This window comes from Balaenoptera ricei, chromosome 10, assembly GCF_028023285.1.
Source record: "Balaenoptera ricei isolate mBalRic1 chromosome 10, mBalRic1.hap2, whole genome shotgun sequence".
NCBI lineage: Eukaryota > Metazoa > Chordata > Mammalia > Artiodactyla > Balaenopteridae > Balaenoptera > Balaenoptera ricei.
In genome coordinates, this window is record NC_082648.1 from 103,501,557 (window position 1) to 103,522,863 (window position 21,307).

The 21,307-nt window shown below is 57.1% G+C and overlaps 1 protein-coding gene across 3 annotated transcripts in view; it reads right to left on the minus strand.

Moving 5' to 3' along the window:
- The window catches only part of CELSR1 (cadherin EGF LAG seven-pass G-type receptor 1), a 150,946-nt gene extending 135,465 nt beyond the window's left edge, over positions 1-15,481 (minus strand). For all 3 annotated transcript variants that reach the window (XM_059937181.1, XM_059937180.1, XM_059937182.1), the window contains exon 1: positions 11,833-15,481. In XM_059937181.1, coding sequence (XP_059793164.1) covers positions 11,833-15,424 — 3,592 coding nt within the window. In that variant the 5' untranslated portion in view covers positions 15,425-15,481. The remainder of the gene's footprint in view (positions 1-11,832) is intronic.
- Positions 15,482-21,307: the final 5,826 nt, after the last annotated feature.

Below are 21,307 nucleotides of genomic sequence, written 5' to 3' on the forward strand. Positions count from 1 at the left end.
GTAAAGTTTAACACTGTAGTCATTTTTAAGTGTACAGCTCAGTGGCATTAAATACGTTACTGTGCAACCATCACCACCATCCATCTCCAGAGCTCTTTTCATCTAGCAAAACTTAAACTTTATACCCATCAAACAAACTTTATACCCATCAAACAACACCCCCCCCCCATTCCCTCTTCCCCAGCCCTGGTAACGTCCATTCTACTTTTTATCTCTACGAATTTGACTACCCTAGCAACCTCAAGTAATCCTACAATATTCGTCCTTTTGTGTCTGGCTTATTTCAATGAGCACAACGCCCTCAAGGTCCATCCACGTGGTAGCCTGTGTCAGAACTTCCTTCCTTCTTAAGGCTGAACGATATTCCGTGGTATGTAGAGACCACTTTTGCTCATCCGTTCATCCACCAATGGACACTTGGGTTGCTTCCACCTTTGGCTATTGTGAATCGTGCTGCTATGAACATGGGTGTGCCAATATCTGTTGAAGTCCCTGCTTTTACTTCTTTTGGGGTGTATGTCCAGGAGTGGAATTCCTGGATCCTATGGCAATTCTATGTTTAACTTTTTGAGGAACCACCACACTGTTTTCCACAGCAGCTGCACCATTTTACATTCCCAATAGTGCACAAGGGTTCCGATTTCTCCACACCCTTGCCAACACTTGCTATTTTCTCCTTTGTTTTGTTTTCATAATGGCCATCCTAAAGGTCTGAGGTGGTGTCCCACTGTGGCTCTGATTTGCATTTTCCTAATGATCAGTGCTGTTGAGCATCTTTTGCCTGTTGACCATCTGGCTCTCTTCTTGGGAGAAATGTCTATCATGTCCTTTGCCCATTGTTTAATCTGGTTGTCTGTTTCTCTGCTGTTGAGTTGCAGGAGTTCTTTACATGTTCTGGATAGTATTCCCTTATCAGATACTGGATATGAAAGTATTTCATAACAGCTTTTAAACATGATCATTTCTCAGCACCTGCACAGTACATGGCAAGAAAAAGGTTTCCCAAGTCACGGCCCAGGCTGGACCCTTCACTTACAGAACGATACAGGGCAGGAGTTGAGAGGAGGGTCCTGGGCAATGACCCCACCCCCACCCCCATTTCAATGGGGGCACCAAGGCCCAGAGAGGGCCACCCGTACCAGTGTCAGCAATCAGCACGAGGGCATGCCACCCGGGCTTCCTCGCCAGTGAAACCTCCCTCATGCTCCCCCCAATACTGGAGATGGGTCACAACACAAAAGGACAGCTGCTGGGATGGTGGCCGCACTTGGCCTTTTCCAATGCAGGGCTGCAACAGCAGCTGAACTACTTCACTCTATGGAAACGGTCCTGCAACAATCAACTCACAGGGACCTCCCTGGTGGTCCAGTGGTTAGGACTCTGCGCCTCCACCACAAGGGGCAAGGGTTTGATACCTGGTCAGGGAACTAAGGTCCCGCAAGCCACAAGGAGCGGCCAAAAAAAAAAAAAAAAAAAAACCAACTCACTGATAAAAGCGTATTGCCTGGCAAGAAAGCTCTTATCTCCAAATGCTTACAGAGCATACGACTTTATTTACACTACTTGCTGTTAGTCTACCTTAACCAAGTATAATTTAGAGTAGGTGTTTTAAAACTCCTAAAAAGATAAGAAAGCTACGGAACCAGCAGTAAAAACACATTATAAGAAATGAGAGAAAACTCTTGATTGACAGATGGAGGGAGAGAGGGAGGGAAAGAGGGAAGGCTGGCAGGGGGCTCCCCGGCCAGCAGAACCTGTGCTCTTGCAGCCGGAACGCCCCCCGAGGGCACATCAGACAGCTGCTCTGTGTGGGGTCCTCATCGGCGCCCACCTCCCCTGCCTGTGGCTCTGACCCCTGCACTGGCTCTGGTTCCTCCCTGCACCTGGTGCACACCGGTCCTGCACTCCACACTTTCCTATGACACAGCTCCATCACAGAAGACCCCATAGAGACTCGGGCACGGCTCCCCAGGAGCCCCTGCTTCCCCACCCTGCTCATCCGAGGGAGGGGGGAAGGGCCGAGTGCTCCCGTGGAATCAGGCCTGATGCACACGTGACCCTCAGCCCTCCTGTTCTGGGCAATGCCGTCACTCTCACCGAGCTTCCATCCTCAGAATCCCCAAACCTGGGCTCCCCCTTCCAGGGCTCAGCCATTGGCCGAAGGTGGGGATTGAAGGGGGTGGTCACCACAGTGGTTAGAGCACTCAGACACCAGCGTCTGGGCCTGGCCCTCCCCACCACCAGCTCGCCGGCCTCAGTCTCTCTGCTGTGAAATGAGGATTCTCTGAGATCCCAGTGAGATGACGCAGGCAGAGCCCAGGCACACAAGCCAGAACAGCGTGGTGACCGTGCTCTCATGTGACCAGCCCAGACGCCCCATCCGGCTCTGAGGCCAGCCTCCTGCACTGTGGGCCTCCTGGTCCTTGAGGGCCAGGCCCTGACCCCTGACCATGAAGCCACGGCAAAGAGGAGGAGGGGGGCTGGGGGGCACTGCCAGGGAGGGGAGCGGTTTGGGAGGGGGGCCATAACCCCCCAGCTCCCCAGAGCCAGCACAAGGCATTCGGGGACTCGGAAGTGTCCACCCTTTCCGGAAACATGACGAAAGGTGAGGGGCGGGGCAGCCCATCTCAGGTTCCTGCCTAGAAAATGGAGGGACTGTCACCTCGCCCACAAGATTCATGGAGAAAGGACACCAGCTCACCTGAAGTTCGCCTGCACTGGCAGCTCCAACGGAAAAGCACATGGAAAGGTGCCCACAAGGCCAATCCCTGCAGCCTCAGCCGCCGACCTGCCAGGCACTGCGGATCTGACATGGTGGTGTCCGCCGGCCAAGGGCTAGCACAATGCCCCTTCCACGGGGTCCCCCATCCTCCGTGCGTTCCCAAACCCCTGCACAAGGCCCCCAGCTCCGAGGGACCCCCTGTGTTGGCCCACGTGCCCTCCACCACGATGGCAAAGGTTAAAACCCAGTAGTGCGGTGGGTGGAAGGAAAGGTTATTCTACATAGTTTGCCTTTAAAGTAGTTGTTTAAATCATGTGTGTGTTCATGTGTAGACACGCGTACATGTGTATGTGTATATGTGTGTACGTGTGTATATGTGTACATGTGCGTGCCTGTGTGTTTAAGAAAAAACCATGGCCTTTATCCAGGACATCAAGAGACACTCAACAGAGTGATGAAAATGATAAAGCCTCCTGCTGGGCTTTTCCCAGCTTCGGAATGTTCACGCCCAAAAAGGTGCTTGATTAGCCAGGTAGCCACAAGTTCTTACCTGAAGCAAAAGCAGAATTCAGCCATTGGAGTTTTCCTAAAACAGCCCATTCCTTCCACCCGGGGCCAAGCCCCCAGCCAAGCATGGAAGGAACTGAGAGTGGCTTGTCCTCTGCACAGGCCCCCTCCCCCCGCATCTGTCCTCTAAGTGAAGGCAGAAGAGGAGGAGCCGCCCTTGGCCTCGGCACGTGGCCCCTCCCCCCAGACCCCTCTGGATCATTCCATAAATAATCCACAGATTTGCTGAGCACCTACTATGTGCCGAGCCTCAGGCCCACAGGGCAAAGCAGAGGGGGGCCCATTGTCCCCAAGAACAAAAGGCTACTGCCCTCTGTCCACCACAACCTGGGTCCCTAACCCGAGTTACCCCGGTTACCCTTCCAAAACAAACATGCAGAAAGGAAGAGGGTTATTTACTATCCCTCCTCCACCCAATATCCAAGGAGGGCTTTTATAAGAACCTACGTGTTCAGGTTAGAGAAGAAGAAAAAACTGAAAACTATTTTCCCCCAAGGCTGTGAGTTGAAAAGAATCAAGCCAGCCTTCAGAATATTTTCTGCACTCTCTGCCCCACTTGATAAAATCTGCTTCTGTCTGCATCCAAGTGCCGGCGGCCCAGCCAGACTACATGCCCCGGGGGCACAGCCTCTGCTACCAGGGCCCTGGCACCCACCCTCCCACCCACCTGGTTCCTTAACAGGTTTCTGCTCTCAGGTGTCCAAACGGACAGGCGCGTGCATCAGCCCAGACCAAAGTGGACTTTCAACGGTGACACCAGGTTCTGGACAGACTTGTGGCGTCACCAACACCAGTCACTTTTCCAGGTATGATATCAGCGCCACCCCTCCTTCCGAAGGGCTCATGTGGCTGCAACTTTTCCCAGATTTAAAAAAAACAGTCTCTCTGTCACCCTCATAGGTACGTGGGGACAGATGGAGACCTCAGGTCACCAGGTAGCCAGCGCTGAGATGGGGAAAGCTGGGTCCTTGTGAGTCCAGGTCACCTGTGCCCTTCAGCCCCTGCCCATCCTCCCCTGCCCTCCTGCTCCCGCATCAGGGGTCCCGTGGCTCAAAGAGAAGCAGACGCCACCGTCCCCGCCCCGACTCCTGCAGCCCCATCGACACTCAGTTCGGCCACAGCAGGCCCTTGACTGCCACTGAGGCTTATCCCCCGAGTCCAGTGCCCCCCCCGAGGTGCCAGCACCTGTGACAGATGAACACCTGCGCAAGCAGGCAGCACTGCAGGACGGGCCAGGACGGTTGTGCCCGTTAGCTGGTCAACTCCTCTCAACTGTCAACTCTGCCTGGGTCCCCATGGCCATCGCACCTTCCCTCTGAGTCTCCCCCATACCCGGTCACCCAGTCCTCTGCTCCCCAAGCCCCCCAACACCCCGGCTCTCATGGAGACCATCAAGGACCCCCCCTCGGCTAACCCAAGTCACACCTCTGTCCTGAGGCTCCCTGAACACCAAAAGCCATCAGCCACCGGTGACCCCCTTCAGGCCCTCACACTCCCTCAGCCCCCAGGGCCTCGGACCCTTGGTTTTTTCCTCCTGCAGGTGGGTATTCCGGCTCCAGCTCTCAGGCAGGTCCAGTCTGCCTGGGCCCCCCCAGGCTGCACCTGACCCATGTCCCCATCATAGGGGTCCTCTGCCCGAGTGCCCTCCACCCCCGCGGCCATGATGGTCCTCTCTGTCACCCCGGAGGCCATGCTCACCACCTCTGGCTGTGGCCCCAGCTGGTCTCTCCTGCCCAGACCTGTGCATCCAACCGTCTTCACGACAAGGTCACAGGTGCCCAGCTGCATGGGGTCCAAAGTGGCCTCAGGGCCCTCCCCTGGTGCAGGCACCTGCTCTCCCCATCTTCATCTGCATGTTCCCCAAAGCACAGCCTGAGAGAACACAGCTCGGGAGCCGCCGTCCCGGGTTCAAATCCCAAAGCGGCCACCACAAGCTGGGCGCCCAGGATGCGGGGTCGAGCCTCTGGGGGCCCTGGTGTGCTCCTCAATGAGACAATACCTTCCACTGATGCGGCTGCTGCAGGAGCAGACAGGTAGCATGGGGTCGGGGTGCGGGGGTCGTGGGGGAGGGTCCCAGCACGAGGAGCACGTGGGCTGACCAACCCCACCCTCACCTCCACATCTCACCAGCTAACCTCCCAAATCCCCTCTGTCCACCCACCCCCATCAGCAGCTCAGCTGGAGGGGAGGGGATTCAGCCATGCCCAGCCCCCCGCTGGGAAGGCATATCACACTCACCTTGGCACGGGGGAGTCCCCAGCCCACCCTCCCCCTGAATTCACTTCCCTGTTTATCGACTGTCCCCACCCAACCTCCCTCTCCAGGGCCTGGCACACAGTAGGCCTGGCACATAGTAGGCGCTCGATAAACAAATAAACACTCCCTTGTTTCTGAGCCAGTGTTTCTGAAAGTATATTAGCAAGTGACTACCTCCAGATACTGAAGCCCTGAGATGGTTAACTAGCTTCCCAAAGTACCTAACTCTTCAGGGCAAGTTATGTTACTGGAGAATCCAGCTCGATGACTGACGTGGTTTAAGCTGGTCTGATCCTTTTCCACATGGTAAGATTCAGAAAAGAAACATAATGCTTGCCTCCAGACGCTGCCTGGTACAATGCCCATCTCCCTATTTCCTTGTTGGCCATCAGAGTCCCTACGATATCCTGTATTTAACTCGGCAAACACTTTTTAAAACTTTATCAAGCCTGGACGGCTTTATCCCATCGAGTCCCCACCAGAGTAAACGGATAAAGGTTATTCAATCTTGTTATTTCACGACTTTCAGTATTTTCTGACACGTCTGAATGACTCATGGCCCAATCATTTTTACCCCGCAAAATGCTACTTTTCCCACCCCCACTGGCCCACATGCCCACAAGCACGAGGTCATTTTCCACCAAATGCCACGTTCCATGATGTGCAGCTCACGGCTGGACACCCACAGGGACACACATGTTCAAGTTGAATTTAAAATGTCCGTGTTACTAAATGACCAACATCTAGAAAAACTACCTAAGGGACTCCACACGTGACAGTCCCCTTGGGTTATTAGCCACGCTGCTTTCTAAAACGCAAACACAGCTCTTATAAACATTCGGAGCACAAAAGCCCCTACCGTAGAATTTTAAATCTCATTCAAAAACTGTCACATATAGGGACTTCCCTGGTGGTGCAGTGGTTAAGAATCCGCCTGCCAATGCAGGGGAAACAAACGGGTTCGAGCCCTGGTCCGGGAAGATCCCACATGCCACGGAGCAACTAAGCCCATGCGCCACAACTCCTGAGCCTGCGCGCCTAGAGCCTGCGCTCCGCAACAAGAGAAGCCACCACAATGAGAAGCCAGTGCTATCACAACGAAGAGTAGCCCCCGCTCGCGGCAACTAGACAAAGCCCGCGCGCAACAACAAAGACCCAAAACAGCCAAAAATAAATAAATAAATTTATTTTAAAAAAAAAATTAAAAACAAAAAAAAACCTGTCACATGTAGGGACTTCCCTGGTGGTGCAGTGGTTAAGAATCCGCCCGCCAATGCAGGGGACACAGGTTCGAGCCCTAGACCGGGGAGATCCCACATGCCCCGGAGCAACTAAACCCGTGAGCCACAGCTACTAAGCCTGCACTCTAGAGCCTGTGAGCCACAACTACTGAGCCTACGTGCCACAACCACTGAAGCCCGTGCACCTAGAGTCTGTGCTCCGCAACAAGAGAAGCCACCGCAAGGAGAAGCCCGCGCACCACAACGAAGAGTAGTCCCCGCTCAACACAACTAGAGAAAGCCCGCACATAGCAACGCAGACCCAATACAACCAAAAATAAATTTTAAAAATTAAAAAAAAAAAAATCACATATAAAACAAACACCATGTATCACTGGAAGTTATCTAAAAACGGGAGCAATTTGAATGTGACTATACTCAGAATTCAGAAAATTTTCAGTGTTTTGTCCTTGGTGGGCCACATAAAACCATCAACACTATCTGCTCCCAGTCCAAAGATTGTACTAACGCCCCCATCCAGGCAAAAGGAGCTGCCCTCCTCCCAAGCATGTCCATCTTGGGTACCACATACCCCATCCCCCTCCCCGACCCCACCCCCCACCCCCGGTCCCCGCAATCCTGTGCACCTTCCCAGCGGCTCCACTTCTGGAAGCACCCAGCCCTTCCTGGCATGGCTTCCACAAAACCTAGTGTACAACTGGGCTCTTCTTCTTTTTCATTTATTTATTTATTTTATTTATTTATTTTTGGGTGCATCGTGTCTTTGTGTCTTTGTTGCTGTGCACGGGCTTTCTCTAGTTGCGGCAAGCGGGGGCTACTCTTTGTTGCGGTGCGCGGGCTTCTCACTGCGGTCGTTTCTCTTGTTGCAGAGCACAGGCTCTAGGCGCGCGGGCTTCAGTAGTTGTGGCACACCGGCTCTGTAGTTGTGGCTCGCGGGCTGTAGAGCGCAGGCTCAACAGTTGTGGCGCACGGGCTTAGTTGCTCTGCGGCATGTGGGATCTTCCTGGACTAGGGCTCGAATCTGTGTCCCCTGCATTGGCAGGAGGATTCTTAACCACTGCGCCACCAGGGAAGACCCATGGGCTCTTCTTTACAGCACCTCAAGGGCGGTAATAATGCGCTAGAGGCCATAGGGTACGGCTGTAAACCCGGGGAAGCCAATCACACTTCATTGAAAATAGCTTGTGAGTTTGAAACCACAGCTTTCCCCATTGTTTCCTTTAAAAAACCTAAGAATCCAAGTCTGGTTAACTCAAAGGCTGATCTTTTTGTTTTGTTCTGTTTCTACACACAGCTTTGCTGTTGGGAATTACATATTTATAGTTTATAATATTTTTTTCTTTGAAGCATTAAATAGTCGTCAAATGGTCAGAGGATTGTATAGGATCCCAAGGTGCCTACTTAAACCAGGGCAAGGATTCGGTCCTGAAACAATTCAGCTTAGCAACTAATTCCTCAAAACTCTTCTCTTGGGACTTCCCTGGTGGCGCAGTCGTTAAGAATCCGCCTGCCAATGCATGGGACACGGGTTCAATCCCTGGCCCGGGAAGATCCCACATGCTGCAGAGCAACTAAGCCCGTGCACCACAACTACTGAGCCCACGTGCCACAACTAGTGAAGCCCACGCAGCTAGAGCCCACGCTCCGCAACAAGAGAAGCCACCGCAATGAGAAGCCCATGCACCGCAACGAAGAGTAGCCCTGGCTCACCACAGCTAGAGAAAGCCCACGTGCAGTAACGAAGACCCAATGCAGCCAAAAATAAATAAATAAATAAATAAATTTATATTAGGGCTTCCCTGGTGGCGCAGTGGTTGAGAATCTGCCTGCCAATGCAGGGGACACGGGTTCGAGCCCTGGTCTGGGAAGATCCCACATGCCGCGAAGCAACTAGGCCCGTGAGCCACAACTACTGAGCCTGCGCGTCTGGAGCCTGTGCTCCGCAACAAGAGAGGCCGCGATAGTGAGAGGCCCGCGCACCACGATGAAGAGTGGCCCCCGCTTGCCACAACTAGAGAAAGCCCTCGCACAGAAACAAAGACCCAACACAGCCATAAATAAATAAATTTTAAAAAAAAATTTATATTAAAAAAAAGTAATTAAAATGAAATACAATTTTAAAAAAACAAAAACAAAACAAAAATTTTCTCTCAGGTAAGAGAGGGGAGTGCGAAGAGCCGGCTTGTTTTGCTTACATCTGGGTTGGATGCCTGGTGCTCCTGCTTGCCGGCTATGTGACCCTGAGGAAGTGATGTAACCCCTACTGAGCCTCAGTCTCTTCATCTGTATAATGGGCAGCCGCCTAATGCCACTCACTTCCCAGGCACCAGAGGAATAAGTGATGGTGTAGGTAAAAGAGTTTACAAAACTGCTTGATATCCAGGCAGAACCCAGTACAAGGTGATCATCATCATCTGGGAGGGTGGACATGAGGCCCCAGTGCCTGACTGACACGAGGGTACGTCACAAGGATTGGAAGCCCAAACTGGATCACTGGGACAATTACAGCATAGCATGGAGCACCCAACCCACCTTCAACTGTGGTCCTGGCTGTGGTTCCACCAGGTAGGCAAGATGGCCCTCAGTAACTAACCTCTTTTGAAAAAAATCCATCTTAAACCCTTTATCCAGCCATCATGGGGGGGGGGGGGCCACATTCCTGATGCTTCAGACACATGAAACATCCCTGCTCCCGGCGTGCGCCCGTTCCCACTAAAGCACCATATCCCCTGTAAATTCAAAACCCTATGATGGGGACTTCCCTGGCGGTCCAGTGGTTAAGACTTCGCCTTCCAATGCAGGGGGTGCGGGTTCGATCCCTGGTCGGGGAGGTAAGATCCCACATGCCTCGTGGCCAAAAAACCAAAACGTAAAACAGAAGCAATACTGTAACAAATTCAATAAAGACTTTAAAAATCGTCGACATCGGGCTTCCCTGGTAGCGCAGTGGTTGAGAATCTGCCTGCCAATGCAGGGGACACGGGTTCGAGCCCTGGTCTGGGAAGATCCCACATGCCGTGGAGCAACTAAGCCCGTGAGCCACAACTACTGAGCCTGCGCGTCTGGAGCCTGTGCTCCGCAACAAGAGAGGCCGCGCATGGCGATGAAGAGTGGCCCCCGCTTGCTGCAACTAGCGAAAGCCCTCGCACAGAAACGAAGACCCAACACAGCCAAAAATAAATAAATAAATAAATTTATTAAAAAAAAAAAAAAATCGTCGACATCAAAAAAGTCTTTAACAAAACAATAAATAAAAAAAAATTTAAAAAAAAACCCTATGATGTTGCCAAGTCATTTTTTTTTTTTGGCTGCGTTAGGTCTTCGTTACTGCGCGCAGGCTTTCTCTAGTTGAGGCAAGCGGGGGCTTCTCTTGTTGCAAAGCATGGGCTCTAGGTGCTCGGGCTCAGTAGTTGTGGCACACAAGCTTCAGTAGTTGTGGCTCGTGGGCTCAGTAGTTGTGGCTCACGGGCTCTAGAGTGCAGGCTCAGTAGTTGTGGCACACGGGCTTAGCTGCTCCGTGGCATGTGGGATCTTCCCAGACCAGGGATCGAACCCGTGTCCCCTGCATTGGCAGGCGGATTCTTAACCACTGCACCACCAGGGAAGTCCCCCCAAGTCATTTTTATATAGGCTAAATTTTCCATCCACTCTGCTTTATCTAGCAGATAAAGCAGTACAGGGGAAAAAAAGAAAGAGAAAATGCAAATGGAAATTTGTGAAAGAGACTTTTTTTTAAATTGTTGCTGCTCAGAATGTCCATAACCCTGGTTGACAATTCTCCTTAAAGGCCTATTCCGTATTCTCTACACACATTCACAACTTCACAAAACCCACAATATTCACCTACAGACAGACTAGGCTGACATAACATCAATGTTGCAGTATCGCATGGCCTCAAAACTGGACCTGTAAGTTCCGGATTTTATAAGCAAACAACTGGAACCTGTTTGCTACCCAATCCTTAGTATATAAAGAATTACAGCCAAATGCGGAAACAAAATAAATCAGAAAATTAACTTTTTAGTTCTTCCAGGGCTCCCATGGGTATGCTGTATTGTAATAATTTATTGATTAAACAAGTCATCTGAAACATTGACTCAACCCACAGATCCTAGCCTTTTTTGGTGATAGTTTGGTCTCCTAATTAAGGTCACCTGCCTGCAGGAGCCACTGGGGGTCTCTTTACTGTTCCCCAATCCCCGCCCCCCCCCCGCCGGCCCCGGCCAAATCCTTCCCTCTCTCTTCTGTGTCCTCCTGTTCGTCCCCCTCTCTGGCCCCGCAGCTCCACCTGCCACAGGGAGGTCAGCAGCATGGAGGACCCACCCCTGACTGCCTGGTGAGACACCCTCCCTCCAGCCCAGAGCGGGCCAGCAGGGTGCCCACACTAGCTCCACCACCAACCCAGGCAGGCCTCTAAGTAACATCCGAATTACAAGTGCACGTCCAGGAGCTGAAGCCAAGATCAAACGAGGCTGCGCTTTCAAAGAGCTCCCACACAGGCGAGCACACATAAGCCCGACTGTTACTACCTGGAGGAGACAGAAAAGAGACACGAAAGGAACTAACTCCAGCTGTCTTGCAGGGTGACTCAAGGACCCATCCGGCAATTTCCAACGGTCCCACCCAAGAACTAATTGGCACATGGGCACACAGTGACCTCTGACCTTTCCAGACAGGCACGTGGCTGACTACAAAGCATCACCAAGCAAACCAGACGCTCAGATAACCTCCGAGACTAGGTTTTTAGAGCACAACTCGGGAGCCAGACCCTCTGAGAAAAGCCCAGGAAGCCCCGGTCTTGAACTTGAGGAAGCCCAGGCCTGCTCCCAGCAAAAACGCTGAGGGCAGCAGTGCCGTGCCCCTCTCACCCCTTGGCCTGGGTGAGGAGCACGCCCTGGGCTGGCGGTATCCAACCATCCAACCGGAGGCCACAAATCCCCGGAGCTACCCGGGCCCGGCCTGACTGCGCCCCGGCAAGCCGGGCGGGCTCGGGGCAGGTGCCCGCAGCCCTCCAGGCGGCCCCGCGGAGCCCCCAGGGCCACTCACCGGAAACAGACACCTCCATGAGCGCCTCCAGCGGCCGGTTGCTGTTCAGGTCGTGGCTGAGCTGCAGCTCGCCCGTGGCGGGGTCCAGCAGCAGCAGCTGCAGCTCGTTGCCCTGCAGGAAGGTGTAGTTGAGGCTGTCCGAGAGGTCAGGGTCGTGGGCCGGGATGCGGCCAATCACACCAGTGGGGAAGCTATTGGACTTATTGGTGACATAGTTGTTGAAGAGGATCTGGAAGTCCGGCAGCACCGGCGGGTTGTCGTTCTGGTCCAGAAGGCGGATGTGCACCGTGGCCCGGCTCACCAGGGGGGCCGACGTGGCCTGCACCACGAGCACGTACTCCCGCCGGATCTCAAAGTCCAGCTCGACCAGGGCACGTAGGTCCCCACTCAGCAGGTCAAGCTGGAAGACCTCAGGCACGTTGCCTTCCACAATCTGGTACATGATCTGGGCGTTGGGGCCTTCGTCGGGGTCACTAGCTCGAATCCTCGCCACCACGGACCCCACCGGGCTGTTCTCCTCCACAAACAGCTCCAGCTCGTCTCTCTCAAACACCGGAGGGTTGTCATTAATGTCCAAGACGGTCACCTGGATTTCCACCGAGGCGCTAAGGGGCACCGGGCTACCCCGGTCCACGGCCAGGGCACGAAGATCGTACACGGCCACGTTCTCCCGGTCCAGCCGGCGCTGGGTGCGGATCACGCCAGATGTGGGCTCAATGTAGAAGTCCCCGTCGCCATCGTCCCCGCCCTGGAAGGTGTACAGCAGGCGGCCATTGGGGCCTGAGTCCCGATCCGTGGCCGAGACCTGGAGGACGCTGGTTGACGGGGGAGCATCCTCGAAGACGGAGCCCTGGTAAAAATCCCGCAGGAACCGCGGTGCGTTGTCATTGGCGTCCAGGACGAGGATCTCCAGGGAGGTGGTGTCGGACTTCTGAGGGATACCGTTGTCCCGGGCTGTGATGGCCAGCGTGTAGGCGGCCTGGTCCTCGTAATCCAGCTCTGTCATGGTGTAGATGGTGCCGGTGTCGGGGTCGATTCGGAACTGCGGCACCGGATCCTCCAGCACGTAGGTGATGCGGGCGTTCTCGCCGGTGTCCTCGTCGGTGGCGCTGATGGTGGCGATGGAGGTGCCCACGGGCCGCTCCTCGCTGACGCTCACGGTGTAGTGCGAGCTCTGGAAGACCGGCCGGTGGGTGTTGGCGTCGGTGACGTTGATGAAGACCTGCGCGGTGTGCGCGCGCATGCCGTCGGAGGCGGTCACCGCCAGCACGTACTGCCGTTCCTGCTTGTAGTCGAGCGGCAGCGCCAGCGTGATGAGGCCGCCGCCGCTCTGGCTGCTGAGCGCGAAGCGGTTCCGCGTGTTGCCGCCGGTGAGCTGGTAGGTGATCACACTATTAGCATCCCGGTCGAGGGCCCGCAGGGTCAGCACGCTGCTCCCCACGGCTGCGTCCTCGTTCAAACGCAGCTCGTACACGGGCTGCGTGAACGTGGGGTCGTTGTCGTTTACGTCTAGCACCGTGATGGACACGCTGGCGGAGGAGCTCATGGGCGGCGAACCGTGGTCCACCGCCTCCACGCCGAAGCTGTACTGCTCCACCTCCTCGCGGTCCAGCTCCGCGCACACGGTGATCCAGCCCGAGCTGTTGTGGATGTGGAAAGGGAAGTCCGCGGCCGAAGCGGGGCCTTGGGGCCCAGCACCGCCACCGCCCACGGAGGCCGAGGCGGTGTCCACCAGGCGGTAGCGCAGACGCGCGTTCTCACCCGCGTCCGCGTCCACCGCCTGGATGTGCAGAACCGAGTGGCCCAGAGGCACGTTCTCCAGCACGGCCGCCTGAAAGGGGCTGCTCACAAATATGGGGGCATTGTCGTTCACGTCCAGCACCTGCACCGAGACCAGCCCCGAGGAGTTGATGAGTGGCGGCCGGCCCCCGTCCTGGGCCTTGATGCGCAGCGTGTACTCGCGGATGGCCTCGAAGTCCAGCGGGTTGATCACATCCAGGCTGCCGCTCAGCGAGTGCAGGTAGAACTGCCCCTTCAGGTTGCCGCTGATGATGCTGTAGTGTATGGCCGCGTTCTGGCCCTGGTCCCGATCTGTGGCCTGCACGCGCAGCACGGGCGTGTTGACCGCCACGTCCTCGGGCACCTGGACCACATAGCGCTTCTCGCTGAACTGGGGGTAGTTGTCGTTCTCGTCCTCCACCACGATGTGCACGGTGGCAGTGGCACTGAGCGGGCCCGGGTTGCGGCCCTGGTCGTTGGCCTCCACCAGCAGCTGATAGGAGGCCTCTTCCTCCCGGTCCACCACCGCCCGCGTGCGCACTACGCCCGAGCGCTCGTCGATCTCGAAGACACCACCCGCGCCCTCCAGCAGCCGGTAGCGCATATTGGCGTTGGAGGGCGCGTCGCCGTCGGTAGCGCGGATGGTCAGAACCTCGTAGCCCACCTCCAGGTTCTCGCGCACTCGCTCACGATACTCAGACTGCTCGAAGACCGGACTGTGGTCGTTGGTGTCGCTGACTGTGACGGTGAGGTAGGTGGCGGCCGAACGCCGTGGCGAGCCGTGGTCCAGAGCGCTCACTTTGAGTACGTGCGTGTCCTTGGTCTCGCGGTCCAGCGCGCGGGCGGTGCTCACCAAGCCCGTGTCGGAGTCGATGAGGAAGTAGCCATTGGAGCGCTCATCGAACAGCGCCTCCATCTGGTAGCTCAGGCGCCCCGCCTCGCCCTCGTCCGGGTCGTGCGCGCGCAGCTCGATGACCGCGGTGCCCGCCGGCTCGTTCTCGGGCACCGACACCTGGTAGCTGGGCAGCTGGAACTGCGGGGTAGTGCTGCCGCCAGCACCCCGCCGGGCCCGCCGCGCCGCCCCCGCCCCGACCTGAGGCAGGCTTGGCGGCGACAGCGATGGGGAGGGTGTCCCCGAGGCCGCCTCCAGCGCCAGCTCCACCCGGATGGTGCCGGCCGCGCGCCGCAGGGCACAGAGCAGGCGCAGGCGGGCCGAGCCACCAGGCGGCAGGCAGACAGGGCGACGTGGGCAACGGGACCCGGCCCGCGGCGGGCAGCTGCAGGCGGGGAACGTGGTCAGGGCCGCGAGCGCCGAGTGCAGCGTGGCCCCGCCGCCGCCGGGGCCCGGGAAGCAGAGCACCGCGCCGGGGTCAGGCACCGTGAGCACAGCCCGCGCGCGCAGCTCCGCGCCGGGAGCCCGTCCGCCCCGGGGCCGGGCGCTGCAACCGGGACCGTGCGCGCGTGCCCGCAGGCGGAGGCTCAGCGCCGTCTTGGCGCTACGGGCAGCCAGGCGGACATGCAGCGGCAGCGGGCGTCCCCCCAGGCGCGCGCAGCTCCGGAGCCCCGCGCCCGGCCCGCGCCGCCGCGCCGCCAGCCGCCCGTCGCGGCTCACGTCCAGCAGCTCCCGCAGCGCCCGGGGCGTGCGCGCCGCGTCCAGCGCATAGGTCCAGCCGGGCCCGAGGGCGAAGGCGCGGGCCCCGCCGGGCACTCGCAGCTCCCAGGCGGCCGCTCGAAGCCCCAACACCGGTAGGGCGGCGACCGCAGCCAGGAGCAGCAGCGCGGGCAGCACGGGCGGCGGCGGCGGCGGCGCCATGGCCCGGAGCCCGAGCCCAAGCCGGGCGCCCGAGCACAATCCATGCACCCGGCGCGGCTCCGCATCCACCCGGCGCGGCCGGGGGGCGGCTCCCGCGCGGCCTGTGCCGGGCCCTCGGGGCGGCTCGCGCCCCGCCTCCCCGGGGGCCCTGGCGGGGACACCGGAGGCCGGGCTCCCGGTCTCCCCCGCAGCTTCCACCTCGAGAGCACTTTGCGAAAGTTTGCGAAGTTGGTTTCAAGATGGCTCCTCCGCGCGTCCCGGGAGGGCGCCGCGCATCAACCTGCGGCGGCGGCGGCTCTAGGTGGCTCCAGGTGGCTCCCGCGCTGGTTCGGCAGGGCGGCGTGGGAAGCAGGGCGGGCCCGGAGCGGGGCGAGGGCTGCGCTCCCGGAGCGGGCTGGGCCGCACCGCGCCGCTCAGACCCCGGCGGCCGGCTGCTGCCTGGGCGGTGCGCTCGGCCTGCGCCCCCAGCGCCCGCGCTCTCCCCGCCCCTGGCCAGGCCCGGCCCCGCCCCCGGCCCCGCCGCGTATTGTTCAAACCGGGGGGGCGGGGGGCCGGCCCGGAGGTGCGCGCCGGGAGAATCGCTATGGAGACGCGGGGGCGCAGCGGTGACGGGGGCGGGGGGCCGGGTTCACTCCCGGGCGGCCTCCCCACCCTGCCTCCCTGGGGGGCGGGGCCGAGGGAGCCAGGCCAGGAAAGGCGGGCTGGGGGGCCTGGTGCGGCTACTACCAGTGGGGCGGTGGCTCCACTCGTCGGGTGCTGGGCGCGGCCAAAGCCCCCCACCCCAGCCCGGCAACACTGATCCGCGGAGACCGCCGCCCCGGCCGCCGCGCGGGTTGGACCCGGGAGGGGAGAGGGAAGGGTGCGGAGGTTCCGGGGAGAGGGTCGGGTCTCCCCGCGGCGGCTGCTGGGGGGCGCTTACAGAGTTACAGCAAAATGCCGGAGGCTAAAGTGCTTTACCCGACAGAACTTCCCTGGACTTTGAAATTCTATAGGCAGCTAACCGGATTCGGGTCCCACTGGGTTTAAAACGAAACTTTTAATCGAAAAGAAAAACAGTCCGGGTTGACACTTGGGATTGGAGCTGGGGATGGCGGAGTTGGGGACGGCGGAGGCGAGCTCGTCTCCCGCGCGTGCGACCAGCCTGAGCGCTCCGTTCGCGGTCGCGCGGTCCAGCCCCGGGGCCCCTCGGCTACTGCCGCAGCGCGGCGGCCGCGAGCGCGGGCCCGGGAGGCGGCGTGGGGCGGGGAACCGAGGGGAGGGGGAACTTAGAACTCCGAGACAGCACGCCGTCTCCTGCGGGGAACAGCCCGGGAAGGGAGTTTTAGAACTGAGATGCACACCAACGCCTCCTGCGGGGCACAGATTGGGGGTTGGTGGCGCTTTAGAACTAAACGGTACCTGCCCCACCTCTTGCGGGGCGCAGCCTGGGGGCGGGCGATTCGTACTGTGAGACACCCCTCCTCCTCCGGCGGGGCTTTAGGACTGTGCCACCGCCGGGTGGGGAGATGCACTTGTCGTCCGTAGAGCTCTGGATACCAGAACCCACTCTAGCCTCTCGGCCTCCCAGCGGTCGGGGGGCGGTGGGGAGCGGGGCGGAGACTCTGCTTCGACAAGGCCCCTCCCGGTCCCAGCAGCGCTAGGGGTGGGAGATGTCGCGCACTCGTCTCCAGAGCAGGTTTTTCTGACCTGGGGGCGGCCGCCGCATTTCCGAGCTGAGTGCAGATAGGTGTGGAGCTGGGGCACAAAAAAATAAATCAGTAAGTAAACTCGACCAGTATTGTCGAAAGTTGCTGAATACAATGTTTTGGGGTTGAAGCCAAATATGAACATTCTCTTCCCATTAGCGAAGATTTGAAGACGTTATTGTTGACCTAAAAGGTAGATTTGCTTTGGAACCTTTTACTCTGGGAGTTTCCACTGGCAAGCCCAGTAGGGAGATTGGCGGGGAGGGGCAAGTCCATCCCTTAAATGTGGCTGTCCAGGACCTCCCCGGACTGCCCTTCGTCTTCCGGGGGAGGGTCAGAGGGCAGGAGTTTTAGGGTCAGGAAGGCAGGGAGGACCCTCCCCATCCCGGCCTCACCGTGGAAAGCTCCCAGCCGGAGTGAAGGGGAGGCGGCGGCGTTGGGAGGGGGGTACCCCGGGGGGGGCCCCCACTGGAGAACCCCTAGAGTGCTTATTTCGCAACAGGGACTTTGAATAGGGTGGGTTGGGTTTAAATCAACAAAAGGTTCTGTTGCACTGCTCTTGCTGGTTTTTGAAAATTCAAACGCAGTGAATGAGTTTGGGTGTGGGCTTGCTTTCCTGGAATAAGACACCTGCCCGCTGCAAGGGAATCCCAGGGACCCACTTCCTGGTCCCAGGGGCTGGGAGAGGAACACAGGGACAGACCTTGCTAACGGGATGTCCGGCAAAAGGCTGAGAGACAGATGATGGTTCCATTCAGATACAGGTCAGAAGCAGGCCCGCTCCACCACACTGTTTAGAATGCACGCAGCCAGGGAAAAGGTTAAGAAAAGCAAGGACATGATGTGAGTGTGGTCAGGAGGAGGGCTGGGGAGCGGGGCATGGCCGCTTCTACACCTGAGGGTTGGCCAAGTGTTGGCATTACGATCTTACATTGAACTCTACATGCATGCTTTATGTGCTTTTCTGTATGCATGCTACGGTCCAGAATTTTCGAGGTGGGTAGGAGGAAGGAATTAAAAACAGGCTGCAGCTTGTGATGTGACTTCAGGGCGATCCAGTTGCTTCAGCAGGACAGAAATCACGAATCTGAAGTGGCTGGCGTCTTAGCGTGGTCGAGTTCCAATTCTGCCACTATCTAGGTGTGTAAGCTTCGCCAGGGCCTAACTCCTCATCTAACTGGAGATAACAAGAGTCTAGATTCCTAACATTGTTGGAGGATTAACGAGATCTTTTGCCTAAAGAGGCTGGTCCAGGCCCGGCTCAGGTGCAGACCTACTGTGGGTAACCTTTACTGTTGTGTCACTGTCAAGGAGCACGTGATCACAGGGCTTCATCGCTGCCTCCACGGATGTGATTGAAATTGTGAATTAAATGGTGTGTGCACCATCCGTGCCTGTGGAGAGGCAGGGGCTGTAGCTTTCATCCGGTTTCCCGGGAGGTCTGTGCTTGACCCCTGATCCTGTCCACCCAGACTGTTCGTAGAAAGTGATCCCAGGCCCTGGAGGGGAAGGCACATGCCCGGGGCTACAGGAAGGGGTGCGACATGGCGGTGGCCTGTCCAGCACCACCTGAGGGGCTGTGTCCTGTTCACCTGCCCTTCTCCCTTGGGGGTGGATGGACGCAGCGGTCTCTCCTGTGTCCCCCTGAGAGCCGCTGGCAGAAAGAGGCCGCACCTCTCCCACTGTTTGTGCGTCTGGAGTGACTGCCAGCCCTCTTCGGGCTCAGTGAATCGTAATTGGTGTTGAGATTTTGCACGCACCGCTGAGGTGTTTCACGTGAACTGAATGCTTTTAAAAAATAAAAATAGAATTTTTTTAAAAAGGCAGAAGTTGGGCTTCCCTGGTGGCGCAGCGGTTTAGAATCCGCCTGCCAATGCAGGGGACGCGGGTTCGAGCCCTGGTCCGGGAAGATCCCACATGTCGCGGAGCAACTAAGCCCGTGCACCACCACTACTGAGCCTGCGCTCTAGAGCCCACGAGCCGCAACTACTGAGCCCACGTGCCACAACTACTGAAGCCCACGCGCCTAGAGCCCGTGCTCCGCAACAAGAAAAGCCACGACAATGAGAAGCCTGCGCACTGCAACAAAGAGTAGCCCCCGCTCACCGCAACTAGAGAAAGACCGCGCACAGCAATGAAGATCCAACACAGCCAAAAAAATTAAAAAAAAAAAAAAAAAGGCAGAAGTTATGGGTTTCCAGTGTTGTACATGTTCTAAAAAGGAGCTCAAAACGCTTTTTTGCCAGGGGCTTGAACCAGAGCCCGCATGAATTCTGGAATCTGTTCCTTACACAATAAATTCCTGGGCCAATCTTTAAACAGCGAGGAAGGAGCTAAAAGAAACACCCTATTGGTGAAAGCGGAAAAGCAAGTCCAGGCCTGGGCCCCACTTTGCCCTTTTTTTTAGAATTCAGAGGGAAAACCCTCTTGGGAGCAGTGTTCATCACTCCCCCTCCTCTCCGTGCCCCTCACCTTTGGTGGGGTTTGACTTGTGGAAAACTGTGAAAGTTAAAACATGGAACAAAAGCAGGACCTTGACTTAATTAGAGGTTGATGGAAGCAAGGGGATGGAGGGAATTTAGATCCTCACGGAGCACATTGTACAGACTCACGCTTCCCTGAAAGACCCAGATAACGTTAGGACAAAAAAGAGAATTGTTTTTCTGCTTGGAAGTTGCAGAGCCTCTAAATACAAATGCTGGGGTTTCCTTGGGGCTCCCAGGCCCTTAGCCTGGGGTGTGTGGCCTCAGGGGACCTTGGGTGAAGGCCCCTTCAGGGAGCCCATCTCCTGCAGGTACTCCCTGAGAGGCCAGCACCTGACCAGCCCGTGCCTGGTCCATGCCCAACAGGCCTCAGCTCTGAGAAGGTTCTGGAAGGTTCTGGAAGCTGGCATGGGCAGGGCTTGGAGTTCCAATCTCCAGACTGACTGGAAGTCCTGTGAGCATGGAGGTGATGGGCACAGGTCTCATGTCCGAGCTGCCACTGCAACTCTGGGGAGCCGGGGAGGGGGGCACAGCGGGAGACAAGGTGCCTCGCCTCTACCCTGGCCCCCCACACACACTGAGCCAGTCCGAGGCAGGCCCACCCAGGCCCACCTCAGGCTGCACTGGCCTCTAGTGGCCAAGCACAGTCTCTGTCCTACCCAGCACAGATGCCCACCAAGCTCACAGACGGCAACAGGCCCAAGCTCTGGGCGGTGCGTGCACACGTAGGCACTACAGGCCCGACAGTGTGCAGGCCCTGCTGACCCTGAGTAGGCCGGGCACAGTGCCCGGTGCTCCTGGGACTCTGCAGGGTGAGGGGGCCCAGCTCTGTAGGACACTTGGCAAACTGAGGCACAGAGCACACGGCATGGGGTGGGCGTTGCTGGAACACAAACTCCGTCTTCTCGTCCCGGGTCCGGTCACCAGCCCCCAGAGAATGACCTGAGCTGGCAGACAAGGAAGGTCCAGTCAGTACCTGAGCACCTGGAAGGCACAGGTGCTGCATTTGGGGGAGGCGGCTGGTCCGAAGAGGTCTCCCAAGGACCCAGAAAGGCCACGAATGGCAGGAACAGAGCTAAGTGGGAGACCGCTTCGTGCGCGGATGGGAAAGGGGGATGCGGACACCACCTGAAGATTCAGCATTTCACCACAGTCCACGGTGGTAGGTATCCTTGTTCTGTTATCATTATTACTGACATCATCATCGTTGTTGTTTCCTGCCCCCCTCCCCACACAAACATTATCACGAAGCCAATTCTGGGAAGCACTATTGTCTTACCTTGATTATTTTTCTCCTTCACATTCCTCTTTTTTTTTTTTTTTAAGAGATATATTTTACAAATTCCCTCTTTTTAAAATGTACAACTCAGTGCTTTTTAGCATATTCACAAAGTTGTGCAACCATCACCACTAACAAATTCCAGAACATTTTCATCACCCTAGAAAGAAGCCCATATGCATTAGCCGTCACTCCTTCTCCCCTTGGCCCTGGCCCCGGCAACCACGAATCCACTTTCTGTCTCTATGGTTCTGCCTGTTCCAGACTTTTCATATCAATGGAATCACACAATACGTGGCCTTTTGTATCTGGCTCCATCCCCATAGCATAATGATTTCAAGGATCGCCTGGGTTGTAGCTTGTGTCAGCGCTTCATTCCTCTTCATGGTTGAGTAATATTCCTTTGTATGAATAGACCATGGTTTGTTTATCCATT